Raw genomic sequence first — 17,033 nt, 5'->3', positions numbered from 1 at the left:
CCGTTCGACCGTCTCCACTGCTCAACCTCTTAGCCACCCGGACGTTGGGTCCGCTCGATCATTGTGTAGTCTGTGTTCGACATGTAGTAGAAATCAGCCTCTGCTAATAGTATGAAATTATTAGCTTAGGTCATCTCAATAAACAAATTAATTTTAATTCAGTGTAATTTAAATTTGACTAATTCTCAAAATTTCTGACAGATAATTTGTCCAACCCTCTGAGATACATTTAAGATGACTTTGCAAAGTCATAAGTCACATGCCTGTTTCGATACTAACCGAAGATAGGAGATGACGTGATATAAGAGAAGAACCCATGATCCAATTTGTGCCCGTCGGCTAGCACAACCTGGTGGCACAAATTAGGACAGCAACTTGCTCTCCGACGGCAGGAGTTGGCGCCTTGTTGGTCGTGCTAAACTTGTTGTTTACGGCTTATTGTAGGGCGCTGGTCAAATGTCTAGCTATGTTCTCAAGGGATTTCTGGTGCACCTCTATGATTTCGATTTTACAAGAAGAATTCAAAGACTTCGTCCATTGTTTTATCTTAGAGAAGGGTACCGCTATGTAATGATAAAAGTATTCTTTACCAAAACAATGAACAATGTTTGGTTGACTTTGAAATGAAAGTTTATATTGTTGTTTGATTCCATCGTGAACGGTAAATGATCGCGTTGTCATCTCCTGAAACATCACAGTCCAAGCATGGAGGTGAAGCTAATGGAAGAGTGCATGGCAAACCAGGAATCCTCCCTTTCCCCTGTTTCAAGGAAACCCAAACGGATGCCCTGTGGACTTGGAATGATCCCATTCCCAACCTGCGTTACATCGCAGCGAGTCCTCTGACTGCATCATTCATCAAGATGGATTTCAGGCAGAGACCTGCTCCTCGTCGCCGTGTTTATGATGATTTCACTCCGCCCCATGAGCTTGTTCAAAAAGACGACGAAGAATTATTCATCATTAATCTCACGGGTATATTTGTTTTGTTTTTTTTTTGGCAAGAGAGATTATTATTCATTCCAGTGGATGATTATTAATATTTCATGAAAAACTCACACTGCAGGCTTCGCCAAAGAACAACTCAGGGTCCAAGTGAAGAGACCGAGCAGAAAAGTAGTGATCATCGGCGAGCGCCCCCTCGCCGACGGCAACCGCTGGAGCCGCTTACACAAGGAATTCAGCGTCCCCGACTGTTGCAACATACGAGGCGTCGGCGCGAAGTTCAACGACGGAGTTCTTTGCCTTTCGCTGCCGAAACTGTCCTTCAAGTCCCCTCCGAAAGAGGAAAAGTATGAGAAAGATAAATTTGGCGACACAACGGAGCCGGGGAAGAGAGGACTCGGTGCGCCGGCTCGCGCGATGCCTGAGCTTAGACTCGGCGATTGGAAGCTTAAGGTTGGGAGGTTGGACTTCGAGCTGTATGAAGTCAAGCAGCTTGCGATGACTCTGGCCGGCGCTGTGATCGTTGCGGGAGCACTGGGAATGTACATGCATCATAAGCTGGCTCAGACTGACGAATGCTGAGCTTTGAATTGTGCTTTGATAGCCATTTAGTTCTGATCCAATCTCCAACTTGTGAATGAAAGGATAAATGAAGAATGTACAAACTCATTAGAGCAATACTCACAGAACGTTTAGAAAAGATATCTTCAGGATTAACTATTTAATTCAATTAGCATTAATGAAAGGTTTCAGTTGGTATGCTAGTAATATTTGCCATTAATGAGATATGATTCGATTTAGAACCGTTCGATTAAGACGGAGACTGTCTTAAAAAATAACCAAGATGATATTTGTGCGGAGCTTTGCTTTAGTGACTAAAATAGTGGCTTGACTCGAGTCGAGTCGCTTGGTCGACTTTACCCACACGTGCAACGCACGCTCGCGTCGGCCGTGCGGTTCAAGTGAACCTAGGGTTTTGGGTGGTTTTGCTGAAAGGTTTCAGTTGGATCGTCTCCTTTTCTTCCAGAGGCTTCGAGGCCGAGATCTCGACTCGTTCTCGCTTCTTCTCCTTTCTTCTTGGTTGTCTCTCGTCGTTCGTCCAGGGTTTGGCGAGATGTCGTTCGGGTTGCCGGCTTATGGCATTCAGGCGATGCTCAAGGAAGGGCACAAGCACCTCTCTGGTCTCGATGAGGCCGTGCTCAAGAACATCGACGCATGCAAGCAGCTCTCTGACATTACACGCACCTCGCTCGGCCCCAACGGTTTGTCTATCCAAAGAACTTTCTTTTGAGCTCAAAGTGCTGATCTCATTTATTAACCCCAGTTATCTATAAGAATGTCGGATACGTATTGTTGTTTTAGTCTCAAAATCATATCCAAGTGGTCATTTTGTAGGTGAACTGCTTCTTATTGAATTATCTTAGATAGATAAATTGCCTTGGGATTCCATTCTGGTTCATGAAGATGCCAAATAGGCCGTGCGCATCTGTTTGGCATTAGATCCTTGCCTTTTTCGTTCTCTTAAGTTAACTTGTCACATTACAAACTGTATATAGATGTTTAGCTTTCTTTTGTGTTTGTTTTTGGGATTACGGATTGTTGATCTCATTCACGAAGGCTATAATATGATTGAACTTCACATAACTTTGATTTCTTATCCGAGTTCAGCTAATGCTCTTTTGATTATGGTACTTGTTAGGTATGAACAAAATGGTTATCAACCATCTGGATAAGCTTTTTGTGACAAATGATGCTGCCACTATAGTGGATGAGCTTGAGGTGCAGCATCCAGCTGCAAAAATTTTGGTGCTAGCTGGAAAGGCCCAACAGGAGGAGATTGGTGATGGAGCTAATCTAACCATATCATTTGCAGGAGAGCTTCTTCAGAATGCAGAGGAACTGATTAGGATGGGTTTGCACCCTAGTGACATAATAAGCGGTTATACAAAAGCCGTAAATAAGGTTATTTCTGTCTTGAACTAAACACTGTTTAGTTTTAAATGCACAGATTTAAGGCCAGCTTAATTTATACTTCTCTCATCTTTATGATTAGACAGTTGCAATTTTGGATGAACTGGTGGAGAAAGGATCAGAAACCATGGATGTTAGGAATAAAGACGAAGTCTTTAACAGAATGAGAGCTTCTGTTGCAAGCAAGCAATTTGGACAAGAAGATGTTCTATGCCCTCTCATTGCTGATGTGAGGATTTCAGTGCTTCACCCATTCAATTATTGGTTTTGTTCTGACATTTGGTTTACTGTGCTATCACATGCAGGCGTGCATCCAAGTTTGCCCAAAGAATCCAGCAAACTTTAATGTTGACAACGTTCGAGTTGCCAAACTACTTGGAGGTGGTTTGCACAATTCATTAGTTGTACGTGGTATGGTCTTGAAGGGTGACACTGTTGGTACAATTAAGCGGGTTGAGAAAGCAAAGGTACTATCTATAATGGTTCTTAGATGTGCTTTCTTATTGGTGTTGAAATTTGACATTTTAGATGGCTGTGCTGGTGTAGACCCAAACTCGACAAAGAGTTACTATCCTAATGTGTTGCAACAAAAATAACCAGTGGAAGTGTATATACTTTGGAATATTAGTGATCTTTTCCCACCTTACTGATCCTTTTAGGTGACTTGTATGTTCTTCTGTTTCTTTTATTAAGTTATTACTATCTTTTCAAAATCTGTCATGGTTGTTGATGTTGGATGGGTGAGGAAGGAGGAAAATAGTCGATGTTACACTATGTAGCCCTATCACATCAAGGGAACAATTTTTTTCTTAGGACAAATCCATCAAGAGGAGAGAAAGGGGGGTAACTATGAAGGAATCCAAAAGAATTGAGAAAGAATCATCAAGAAGAGAGAAAAAAGGATATAGAATCCACCTTCAAAAGGATTGAGAAGGACTCTACCTTATTTAGGAAACATGAAGAAACACATCTTCAAAAGAATAAGTTAATTCATTCATTTGAACTATCCTATTTACAATGAGACCTTTATAGATTATAGACAAACTTAGAAACATAGGAAGTAAGAAAAAGTGAAAATTCTCTAACATAAGTTGTGTCCTGAACCTAAGTATCTAGTCCATACAATACAGTTTCTCAAGTATCAAACAAACATACTTATATATATGCACATATTGGATTTCATATGATGATTCTTTCTTGTGGGTGACTATCAGTGTTCTAAATGGCATCCCACCAGGCATCAACTGCATCGCCTCAGGCAAAGGTGGTGCTTTAGGTGGTAACTCACCTTCTTCTGCCATTGTTGCGCCTGGAACCACTGTTGCTGCCGCTGTTTCACTACAGCAACGCGTCCAAACGCGTTGCGGCCCTGTGACGAGTCTGGATGTGTTGTGCCCTGGATGCATCATTCGTGCCTGAAGATGGGCCCGAAAGCGTCACCCGAGCCCCACGACGGGCCCGGATGCATCGCCTGACCAAAACAGGGTACGTGGTTTAATTAAACTTTAGGTTAATAATTTTAATAAACTCTTATATTGAGATAATTTAAATAGACTTAATTAAAGTCTAATAAAATTATCCTATTAATTTAATATATATATTATATTATTTTATTTTTAAATATTTAGATTAAATTTTTTATATTTAATTAATATATTTTATTAAAAGTAAATATAATAATAATAATGACTATTTATAATATTATATTATAAAAAATAGTAAAAAAATTCAACCGTCTACGCACTGCCTCGGTAGCCGAGGCAGTAGGCTTGCCACCGCCTACCGCCATTTACAATACAGGAGTTCTGCATGATTATTTCTTTCCATAATATAACATTAGTTCTGCAATTAATTGCAATACAGAAGGATGCCCAAACGAATATATTATCATTGAAGTTCAATTGAGTTGAGCCAGGATGTTTTGCATTTCGATTATAAAAGTGACTCTGTCACTTGATGCTTGATTTCTAGAATAGTGAAATGGATTACCTTCTCTTTCTTTAACACTTTGATATTCATGCTCCAAAACATGATGAACAACCTGTCCCAAGGTTTCCACATGTGCAAGACATTCTCGGAGAAGCTAAATTACCTTCTTAGCTTCTCCATCTCTACCTCACACGAATCACGTTTTGGTGGGAAGGATAGGGTTGGTCTAAGACATCTAGCTATCCCAACTTAGGCTATGATGCGAAATTAATTAAGGATGAGGAAAGAAAAGTTGTTGAAAAGATAGTAGTTGATGCTACACTAGATAACCAAACCATGTGAGAGAATAGCATTCTTTTTATAAGAATCCAATAAGAAGAGAGAAAGGGAGATAATTACCAAGGATCCATCTTCAAAAAGAATTGACAAGGAAACCAGTTTATTCAATAGACATGAAGCTATCCATCTTAAAACAAAAAGAGTAAGATAATTCATATTTATTTTTTTTTAAATTCAAAAAATTTACATAATTTCACTTTTATAGATTAAACGAACTTAAAAAGAAAGAAAAAGAGTAAATTCCTTAATAAAAATTGTGCTTGCAAAGTTGCAATCCAAGTATCCATGTCACTATAATAAAAACTTTCAAGTACTAATATAAACATATTTTGACTGTCATTAAGTAAGCTTGAGTGTGCTATTTGAAGGGTTGCTCTGATTATCGCATCAACCCTTATGATTGGATTGATCAAAGAACAAGCAATCTAAAGGGTCCAGTGTTGTATAGTTGGAAAATTTAGAACTCAAATTGTTAGCTCCTAATCAGTTGCCATTAATTTATGAAAATGATGTCCTTGTTATGAATTTTGGATTAATGTGTTACGAAAACGCATGATTGTGTTCCTGCTCTAATTCGTTGTTGGGAAAACAGAATCATACTGATCTGTTTTGGTTTCAAATTCTTATAACAAACAAGTTATAGGCTAGCTCATCTTATTCGGATGGGAGAAGATGCTAGTAGTAACTCTAAATCAGTTCCTATATCAATATGCAATATAACGGATAGAGAGACACACCAAATCCGGTTTGGTGGTAGGGCTACATTCCAAGAACTAAACTTACAAATGTATACAGTATTATTATAGTTAACTAAACCAACGCAATATATTACCCTGTACAGCTTTCATAGTAATGCCCCACATCAAACATTAGAAGCAATTCAAGAGAAACATTTAATTAGGGCATATTGGAAGATCTTGGACCTTGTATTTCATGTCAACAGATGATTACATCCAAGTTGGTGGTTATTTCAGAAATGTTTTCTGTGACGTACTGGACTGTAGGATTGCATAGCAGATACAGTCCCAGTGATTCATCTCACATGGGAACAGAATCAGTTTGGGATTGAATCAAATCAAATTCCAGGCAAATGTTAGATTGAACAGGTAGAACTGGTTTCATGAATTTAGTCTATCCTTGAAAGAAGTATAGTTATTGTATCAGGCTTTCTATTTCACAATTGATCTTACCAAATCATTCCTTGGTAGTGTTGTGGATCTTACAAATTTGGTATAAGAAAACAATCTTTCGTGCAATCAGTTTTTTTCCTACGCAGACAAGTTCTCTTCCTACTTGTTAGTTTGCCAGCATGGCATTCAGATATACAAGTAATTTTCCATATTTTTTTAAAGAATTATACATCTAATCAAAAGCAATTTTATGGTATAAAGTCTTCTTCTTCAAACAATTGCAAATGTGATTGTCTTCTTTAAATATTAATTATTGATCTCTAAGTTTTCACCTTTGAACGATGAAATCGTGAAAATTTGCACTTGTAATAAATAATAATGCTAACTGTTTTCAGAATTTATCAGTAGTTTAGTTAAAGTAACTTAAGATTTTTCCCATGGAGTCAAAGATCTTTCACCATTCACGTAGATAGTAATCTTGACAGTCTTTTTCTCAAAAATCTGTCATTTCACAAATAAAAACTGAAAAAACAATGGATTTAAGTTCAGGCAGTGGCATGTATATTATGCTACAGAGAGGAAAGCAAGAATGGAAAATTAGGGTAGTCATTTTTCCCTGTGAAAGAAAGGCTAGCGACAGTGAAAGAGAGATGAGCCATCTCCTCAAAAGAAAGGGGGTGTTGCAGCATTGCACTTGCAATTCAAGGACAACCTATTAATTGGAAAAAGATTTGGCTGCTTGAAGTTAGAGCTGGAACATAATACAAAGCTATTGAGGATAGTAAACCTGGACCTAGGTCTGATCCGTATTTTGAATTGGTTAAAAATTCATGTACCTCCATATTTGAGATAGTAAAATGAACCCAGATCTGTTGAGGATCAGATAGGGATCATATGATTTGGTTGGAAGAATTCGACAGTAGACTGTACTTTGAGATGCATGTGTTTTCTGTGGGTGGGTATCTTTTGGAAAATTCCTGCCCATGGAATATAGAGGATTTATTTCTCTGAAAAATGTTAGACTCACCACCATCCTTACTTCTTTTTCTATTGGACAATTTGTTTGCTTGTCTATACTCATAATCTAATGGCTAATGCACTTCCCTTTTGATAGATTGCTGTATTTGCTGGTGGTATTGATACGTCAGCAACTGAGACAAAGGGCACTGTTCTTATTCACACTGCAGAACAGGTACTAAATCTGTTACCTAAAAATTCATATGTGTATGGCTCTTTCTCTATTCCTTCTTTCATTTTTGGTTTGGGCAGTATAATAAGTTTTGGGTGTGCTTAATTGTTTTGATTTTTTTTCCTGTTTATGTCTAAAGAAATTTCTGATAGTTTGTAACTTTCTTGTTCACCATAGCTAATGTAGGTTAGTTAAATATGTTGCAGCTAATTAAAAAAATTACAGATGTTGAGTGGGATATGAAATTTACAGGAAATAAAATAATGCTACCATTTGCATAAAATATAGTACAAGAGCTGATAGGTTAAGTTGTTATAGAAGTCTTTTAGTAAATGATAATATATTTTAGCAAATACTCTTTATTAGCCCCTTATAAAACTCCCGTTTCAATTAAATCCAACTGACATGGAATAACAACAGTATGGGATTGTTGATAATATGAGTAATTTAATTTATAAATTATATTGTTTATTATTTTTATTGTGTTATTATGCTATTTCATAAGCCAATATGGTATCTTATTATGATCGAACATCATTGTAATCTTTATATCAAACTATTTAATTTTTCTAACAGTTTCTTATTTTGCCATTCATACAAATCTGATAGGTTGATACTTTAGATTTTCTTTAACCAAATGGTCTTGATGCTTGCACTTATTTTGACAACCACGCTATCTGCTTAGCCTACCAACATAGATGGTACATTCATGGGATGCACTGATTCTGGTTCCTTTGTGTAACTACTCTCTTTGCACAAATTTGGTCAAGTATATGGAGTGATACATAGATTGACTTAAAAATTATAGGCCTTATGATGCAGTCATAACTCATTGTTTTTAGAATTTTTTGGATGGTTACTCATTTATGCCCAATGTACAATTCAATATCCCAATTGTGAGGATTAGATAAAGGGTTGAATACTTTTATAATTTGCGGGTTGGAGTTTGTTGCACAATATGCATTATATTTATTTGTTTGCTTGCTCACGGTATTTCTCATTTCTGTATATATGAATATGTCAGAACATTCCAATAAGCCAGCCAAGACTCACTAACAAAAAAAACTCAACATCAGTTAGCCAAATCCACCTCATCCCACTTCCCAAGTCCAAAACTATAACTTAAAGCCCATTATCATTACTTCTCTAATGTTTTTTGTGTGTGTACACGTGTGCATTTGTACTTGGGGACATGAACCTTGCATCTAGGGTTGAGCAATCAGTTAAAACCGAACTGATTAAACCGATAACTGAACAAACCGAACTTGTTTTGAGCCGACCGAACCGACCAAATTTTTCAAAAAAAAAAAAACGAACCGAACGAACCAATAAAACATCGGTTAATTTGGCTTTTGACCGAAATAATCGATTTTTTTTTATCCGGAATCGATTGCAATCGATTCCGGCATCACCAATCAACTGGGAATTAGTTTATCGCGAGGAATCATGAAGGAACTAGCCCCAATCGATTGGGAAATGTCCCCAATCATTTCCCCAATCAATTGGGAATGTTCCCAACCCAATCGATTGTGACATCCCCAATCGTTCCCCAATCGATTGGGGAATGCGGGTTTGTCGCAATACTCAGTGAAGGAACTGACACCAATCGATTGGGCTGCATCGGTTCAACTTATAATATCAGTTTAACCGAATTCCAATTTTCAAAACCGAAACCGAACCGATTAAACCGATATAACCGATATTTGAAGGGAAAAAAAATGAATTTCTGAATTAACCGAACCAAACTTTTAATTTTGGTTGGTTTGGTCGGTTTATTAGGTTTAACCGAACTTTTGCTCACCCCTACTTTCATCAGCAAAAGAGCTGTCTATCACCTTCTAAACAGTGAATTATTTCATTCTGTACTCAAATCTTCCATTGCATTAGTCGTGTTTCAGGATCTTTGCTCATGTCATGCTGTATAGTACTCCATATTACTTCAATGAAACCTATGAAATTTATCATTTGTCTTCAACTGTGGAGGTGAGACAACTGGTTGGATTTTTGGTGATATTTAGATTCTAGTAGTATTGACACTATTACATTTCTAGACTTTATGCATCAAACTGCTTGGAGGATGTGCTTTAGTGCTAGCAATGTGTGCTCTGGGGATAATATGCTTATATCTATTGTGATGCAAATAATCTTTAATTTGCAGCTAGAAAATTATGCTAAAACTGAAGAAGCTAAAGTTGAGGAGCTTGTCAAAGCTGTTGTTGATTCTGGGGCAAAGGTGGTCGTCAGTGGTGCAGCTGTTGGAGATATGGCATTGCACTTTTGTGAACGCTACAAGTAATTAGTTTGTTTCCTTAACGCTAGCAGTACCTCTTGTTTTACATTTGGTTGATTTTTACTAGTCTTCTTGGTAGACTTAGTGATAGATATTGGAATTTTGTTATGGAGGGAACTAGTATGTGAAGTTGATGCGTAATGTAAAATTGTTTATGTTTTTTCAAAGTTTTTATTAATTCAATATTGAAATGATTATTTTGGCCTGTCCTTCTAGCGTAGTTACCATGTAGATATTTTGTTTAGTTTCTTATCAGTAATATTTTAGGTTGTGTCACATTGTACCTTTATCTAGAAATCTTCCAAGGATTGTCATATATGCATTTGATATCCTATGCATACCACCAGACTTTACAAACCTATGCTGAATTTGTTTCTAAGATTTTCAATGAACATGAGACTTTCACATAAATTAGGTTTAGCCTTGAGATTTCTTGGAAGAAGAGGCCTGCAAGTTGGATATGCGAAACCAAAGCATAGATTTAAGTTGTGTTTTTTGAGCACATACATGAACTTATTCCCACAACCATGTAAAAATGGGTAAATAATGATGCAAGAGATGCAATCTAATTTTGCATTAATTTTTTACTTTTAACATTTCAGACTTGTGGTTCTAAAGATCAGCTCTAAGTTCGAACTGCGAAGATTTTGCCGCACAACTGGTGCTGTGGCGCTTGTGAGTTGATTTTGAGTACACTTTTCTTGGAAAAAGGCTTCATAATTTAACAAAATTTTTTGTCACAGCTCAAACTCAGCCAGCCAAATCCTGATGAACTGGGATATGCTGATTCCATTTCCGTGGAAGAAATTGGTGGTGCCCGGGTATTTTTCTCTTTTTTCTTTGTACTGATTTATGTTTATTTTTTCTTTTTTGGCGCATGCTTCTTAAGTTGCATGCTCACTTTCTTTTGGACAGGTAACCTTAGTGAAGAATGAACAAGGTGGGAACTCAGTCTCTACAGTGGTCCTACGAGGTAGTACTGATAGTATACTAGATGACCTTGAGAGGGCTGTTGATGATGGTGTTAATACCTATAAGGTGAGCCACCATGAAGTTATCCTTGGAATATGTTGTCTAACAGTAGGGTCTCTGATTACTGTCACAGGTATCTGAATGTTTCACATGACTGAACAATTTTCTATTTATTGTTTCCATCATTGATCAGGCAATGTGCAGAGATAGTCGCATTCTTCCTGGCGCTGCTGCAACTGAGATAGAGTTGGCCAGAAGGCTGAAGGATTTTGCATTGAAAGAAACTGAGTAATTTTTCCTTTCTGATCTAATCATGACTTCTTGACTCACAGATTTGCAACTCCTGCAACTAATCTGTGTGTATTTAAGTATCATAGTCTAAGATAAAAAAGAATCTTATTTTTTTGATTCTAGAAAGGCTTCATTGGATCTGATCAGACCATATGTATATCTCACATTTGTTTTGATCCATTGTAAGGAAACCATTGTTAAGAACTGGTGAAAAATATTACTAGATGACTAAATGGAATATTGTTTTATTGATGTGCTCACAATGAGCATAGGCAGTACCTAGGCTTGTAAGAGGCACCAACTCAGGGTATTTATATTATCTGCCATGGAACTTGTTCCAATATGCATGCTTTCAAATATCCATCCCTGGTATTTTGGAATTATAGTGCTATTTCATGCTTTGGTTGAGCTAAGTGAAAAAAAAGTTTCATCCTTAGCTGTCACTATGTGATTGAATCAAAAATGTTGTGTTTAGATGTTTTAGTTTCTTGTGTAAGGTTTACTCTAAGGTTGATAGTTGTATGTAGTTAATAGTTTAGTTCACAATAAGCATTTTACATTAGGTCTAATGGTGTCCTTGTTTAGTGTAATTCATCTCTTGACTTTATCTGAGAGCAATTAAAATCACGGTCTAAGATCTTGTTCTGTTATGGTCTGCATGGGCGAAATATTTCTCTCCGTCCGCCAACTGACACATGGAACAACTCAATACTAGATGCTGAACCTGCTGTCCAATTTGATCAAGGTTGAGCTCTAGATTCCCCTTTTCCACCACTCGTCATCCACAAGGCTTCGACAATGAATCAACTCTTCCCTATGTTCAGTGCTGCATATGTGCATAACTATATTATGGCCCTTGTTACCCTTGGAAACCAATAAGTCATGTTATCCTTTTCCTGCCACTTGTATATATCAAGATTTAAATGAAGCAAAAGGTGATTTCGCTCACCCTGAGCGCCCCTCATTGCCGGCCTCACAGTGAGATGCGGTAAATCACGGTACTGAGCAACCTCTTAGGTGGGAGGACATTTAATCCTGGGAACGATCTCCAAAATCGACCCTTGCCCAGCCACCCGAGTACCAACTCGGCTACACCTATGGGGGCACATATATCAATATTTAAAATTTGACTAGGATGTTGGCATGATTGTTATTGAAGTCTGTAATCTCCTTCATAAATCCTGTTGTGCCTCCTCTCAATCAGAGAACTAGACCAAGTTGTTGGGTTACAAGGTTGTAAACAAAGTTCTACATTGAAAACACATAGAAAAGATCATGAGTTTATAAGTGAAAGATATCTCCATTGGTATAAGACCTTTTGGGTAGAGCTCAAAAATAAAACCATGAGGGCTTAAGTCTAAAGTGGACAATATTATACCATTGTGGAGATATCTAAATTCCTTTTGGTCATAACAATTGGTATCAGAGTCTGGACTGCTAAAAGGTCTAACCGCTGTGCACAAGAGTTATGGTCTAATTGAGTTATATGAGTAGAATATTAACCTCGAACAAAGGAAGTGAGGGCTCTCGTGTCCGGATCAAGAGGACCATACACCAGGCAAGAAGTGTTAGTTGCGGCTAGGCAAGGAAATCCTAGTAGGTCGAGTGGATCGAGGGGCAAGAGGACATGGTGGGTCAAGGATCGGACGTGGGAAGCCTGTGATCCTTCGTTTGAAAAGGGGGAGGGATTGTTGGGTTGCAAGGTTGCAAACAAAGTCCTATATTGAAAATACATGGAAAAGATCATGAGTTTATAAGGGAAAGATATCTCCATTGGTACACGACCTTTTGGGTAGAGCGTAAAATCAAAACCATGAGGGCTTATGCCAAAAGTGGACAATATTATACCATTGTGAAGATATTTAAATTCCTTTTGGTCTTAACACAAGTCAAGGTTCAAATGGATCCCTTCTCATTTCTTAAGAAAAAAAAAGAAATTAAAAAAAAAGTTGGTAGATTTTAAGGATTAAAAAAAAAGGAGATGACAGTAATTTAAAATGCAAATTGTTAAGTGCCCACTTTCCTCTTTTTTTACTTCAGTGTTGCTTCATTCGTCGAATGTTACCTGCATAGATAAGGTGAGATAGATGATTGGTACACATCTCCTTCCTTTCTCGGAGTAAAATGACCTGAAATATAGTCTTCCCTGTCTCTCTTCTAAGCTTAGAATAGACGTTGAAACTTTAGTCTCAATTTTGTTTGCTATTATTCTTTTTGTGCATTGGAATTTACTACAATTTGCTAGAAATGGGGTTATGGAGAGAGATTTTTTTATCAATCAGATAGTCTCATGCTAAGAGTTGAAACATGTTCCGATTTATTGGGGTGAAATGTAATGGTACTTTGGTGTTAATGAATGCAAGGATTAACATTTTGATGCTGAAAATTTCAGTCTGGTTATGATAAGTATGATTCATATTGACACACAAATGTACCGACTTAGCAGATCTGCTTCTCTAACTAGCCTTTTCTTTTCTCCAGGGAAATTTTTATTTTGGAACATGTTGCACCTTACCTACAACATCATCCGTGAAATGTATATTTAGTTTATTGAGTCATTTATTTATTCCAATAAATACATAAGGAACTAAAATATAACATTCTTGTAGAATTTTAGAATAGAAAAATTATTGTATTACATTCATCATGGAATAACAATTAAATGAGTGTATATGTCTTGATAAAACCTTGACTTAAAAATGCCAATGTGGAACTAAACTCACTACACCTATTAACCTAATACTCTTTAAATACTCTGGTTCAAGTTGGTGCATAAATACTCCCATGCATGCAATAGAGTGAAGGAAAAGAAAGCACTTGAGTGTCCTAAGTATGGATAGAATAGCTCAACCCTTTGCTAAAACTAGCAAACTGAGAACATGACTTTTTTGTTCAGGTCCTCACTAGAGATGAAAATGATAGCTCAAAATCTCGAACCTTTGCCAGAAATAGAAAATTGAGAATATGATGTTCTCTATTTAAGTTTTCACTGGCTCCACTGGTGCAAGTGCAAAGCAAAAGGAAGATTGGAGAACTAGACATAAGGAGAAGTGGCAATTTAAGGAAAGGACCAGACATGGAGGTTCTTCTGTGCTCAACATAATACCAGATTGATTCAACATTAATTATATTTTCACTTCTTTGGTATTATGTTTCACTTCTCAATAATTCTCTTTCTTAATCAATGATCCAACAACAATGATATTTCTACTCCCTTCTTTGGTATTATGTTTAGCTTCTCAATAATTAGAAGTCTCTTTTAGGATAGTATTTGTTATGCGTAGAGGGTACTAATCTTTCAAGTTTGTCAAACTTGGTACAGGCCAAGACATATATTTGTATTGCTCAATGCAATGCTGGTCCTTGGTTGTCACGGGTGAGATATGTACAGTGGTGCCAATTTGGTTTCTCCGTCCCCTTTTGGGAAAAATTCACGTCACCCATATTGAGTGAAACTACCATAAATTAATTTCATGAATATATGACAGTACCAACCAGTACTGTTAGTAGTCAGAAGTAACTCTAGTATCTTGTTGGTATCATCTGACTTGAAATATGTAGGAAGGACATCAAATTAAGTTACTTTTGTAGTTTAATGTATAGGTAGAAGAAATGATATTAGACCTATAGGACTGATACTCAGCGTTTGGGTTAATTATTTAACACATGTTGTGGTTGTTTTAACCATGCATATGTTTGTTTTGAGTAGATCTTGTATGTTTTTTCAATCCAAATGAATTTTGAAGTTGAGTTCAACATGTTCAGGAAAACTGAGTTCCTTTGAGAGTCCTATCTATAAGAGAAAAGGGAGAGCTGTACACTGAACTTTTTGCTGAGATTAGAGTGGATGGTTGTTATGAATTGCAGAACCAGGGAGGCTTGAAGTTGTTTTAGAGTGTAAACAAACAAACATACGAGGACGGACACACTGGCAAATTGGGAGTCAATAGCCCAACAATACTGAAATTTCTACTGCTATCAGTATGAAGTGTTGTAGGAGGGCTAGGTTATTAATTTGACCAGCAATGCTGAAATTCCGGCTTTTATCAGTTTATAGTCTTGTAGGAGTCAGCCTTATAGATCTGTGTCCTACACAAAAATTATGATGAATTTAGCTAGTTAAATGATCAAGATATTAACCAGGACTTTACAGTGTGTAATTTATAATTAGTCCTTTATCACAGGTGCCATGCTTCATTTTGTAATTACCAATCTAGAGTCAGTACTTGATAAATGCCCTAAGACTTATTTGTTTTTTTAATTCCTATATATATATATATTCAAGTGTGTGTTTTTGTTGTTAATCATCAATTGGTGTTAATTGACACTGCTAATGGACTTTGGGAACTATCTACCTTAGACATTCAACTTAACCAATTTTACTTTCTTTGTTTCACAATTGCAGCTTGGATCAATATGCAATTGCAAAATTTGCTGAGAGTTTTGAAATGGTGCCTAAAATCCTTGCTGAAAATGCTGGACTCAATGCAATGGAGATAATTTCTTCCTTGTATGCTGAGCATGCTAGTGGAAATTCATGTGTCGGCATTGACCTAGAAGAAGGGGTCTGCAAAGATGTCTCAACCATGAATATTTGGGACATATATGTGACTAAGTCAGTCCATCTTCCAATTCCTCTGCTTCATAATAAATTAAATATTTACAATTGAAACTTAAGGCTCATCTTCCTTTTTCTATCTTTTTGTTTTTTCTGTTGGTTTTTTTGCACATGCTAATTCAGTTGTTTAATCCTATCATTGTAATTCATCTATGGCTTCTGCTGCTTTCTTTTTGTTTTGTTTCCTATTGTGAAGAAGGGTAGGCAGAGAGGCTCTTGAAATTAATATAATGAGCATGGCAGTATTAGTTTCTAAAGGATTTGTTAAATTCCTGGAAATGTGAATTTAGTGATTAAGCTAGTTGTGCATGCGTCATACATAATTGAAATCAGCCCAGCTGTTTATTTCTCTTAGATATTTGGACAGGCAAATACGGAGGACAGATTGTTTTGTAAGTTTGAGAAATTGGATAACATGACTGTTCTCACATTCATAACTCTGTTTATTACATAAATTTGAAGTTTCTGTAATACTGCATCAATGAATGGCTCTCAAGTTCACTTCAGAAAACATAGAAGAATAGTTACATAATTTAGGTTATAGATGTATGTTTTGAGTCATATATATGGATAAATGCTAAATTCATTTGATAATTTAGAGTAGATAACTCCTCTTGGATGAGATTATAGAAATGTTGGATTTGATACCTTAGCGAAATTGGGGTTGTAAATATTTAGGAAATCTTTGTGTTACACACGGCAAAGTGACAACAAAAGAAAATGGAACATGGATGCTTTTGGTTTCACTTTTCTCTTGGAATTTTGTCTGCTGCTGTCTCCCTAACTACATTCCTTCCCTGGAACATTGTGGCAGATATTTTGCTCTTAAGTATGCTGCTGATGCTGCCTGTACTGTTCTCCGTGTTGATCAAGTGAGTCATATCATTCTTCCTGTTGAAGCCACATGTGTGATTCATTTTCGGTTTCCCGAATTTCTCATTTCTTTGGCATTAAAATCTCAATTGTGCAGATAATAATGTCGAAACCAGCGGGTGGGCCAAGGAGAGATCAACAACCCGGCATGGATGAGGATTAACTTTTCTAATAAGTATCACATGGTACCTGACGAAAAAAAGAGAATATTATGGTTATCTATTGTTTTGTGCGTGAAATCGCCGTGAAGGTTTTGTTGATACATTGGAAATCCCCTGATGTTCTTTGTTTAAACGAGTAGTATTCAGCTTTATGAGTTCAAAGTTAAGATTTGCAGGGTTAGGGTGATAAATAATTTTGCATGTGTTGGAAAGCCGATTATCACGTATGTCTTGAGAATTCTGTTTGTTGGATTATCTGCCAAAAATGTGAACATATGTATCTCAATTCGTGTTTAGTTAAAAACAATTGATGCTTTGATGCGAA

General features: G+C 36.7%; 2 protein-coding genes across 3 annotated transcripts; both read left to right on the top strand.

The window, feature by feature from the left end:
* Positions 1-815: 815 nt before the first annotated feature.
* Positions 816-1,679, top strand: LOC121987665. The gene is made up of 2 exons (XM_042541398.1): positions 816-975; positions 1,067-1,679. The coding sequence occupies exons 1-2, from the start codon at positions 864-866 to the stop codon at positions 1,525-1,527; spliced, it is 573 nt and encodes a 190-aa protein (XP_042397332.1). The 5' UTR covers positions 816-863; the 3' UTR covers positions 1,528-1,679.
* A 260-nt stretch (positions 1,680-1,939) lies between these two features.
* On the top strand, positions 1,940-17,033 carry LOC121985131 (T-complex protein 1 subunit theta-like). Of its 2 annotated transcripts, XM_042538414.1 has the most exons (13): positions 1,940-2,207; positions 2,645-2,907; positions 2,999-3,145; positions 3,222-3,383; positions 7,429-7,506; positions 9,662-9,795; positions 10,396-10,468; positions 10,537-10,614; positions 10,709-10,831; positions 10,959-11,053; positions 15,462-15,671; positions 16,489-16,546; positions 16,645-17,033. In XM_042538414.1, the coding sequence occupies exons 1-13, from the start codon at positions 2,060-2,062 to the stop codon at positions 16,708-16,710; spliced, it is 1,635 nt and encodes a 544-aa protein (XP_042394348.1). In that variant the 5' UTR covers positions 1,940-2,059; the 3' UTR covers positions 16,711-17,033. The 2 variants fall into 2 exon arrangements, with proteins under 2 accessions (XP_042394348.1, XP_042394349.1); XM_042538415.1 differs by lacking the exons at positions 15,462-15,671; positions 16,489-16,546; positions 16,645-17,033 and adding an exon at positions 13,953-14,260.

This window comes from Zingiber officinale, chromosome 5B (assembly GCF_018446385.1).
Source record: "Zingiber officinale cultivar Zhangliang chromosome 5B, Zo_v1.1, whole genome shotgun sequence".
In the NCBI taxonomy this organism is placed as follows: Eukaryota; Viridiplantae; Streptophyta; class Magnoliopsida; order Zingiberales; family Zingiberaceae; genus Zingiber; species Zingiber officinale.
The sequence above is the reverse complement of the archived record's forward strand: the minus strand, read 5'-3'. Positions and strand labels throughout refer to the sequence as shown.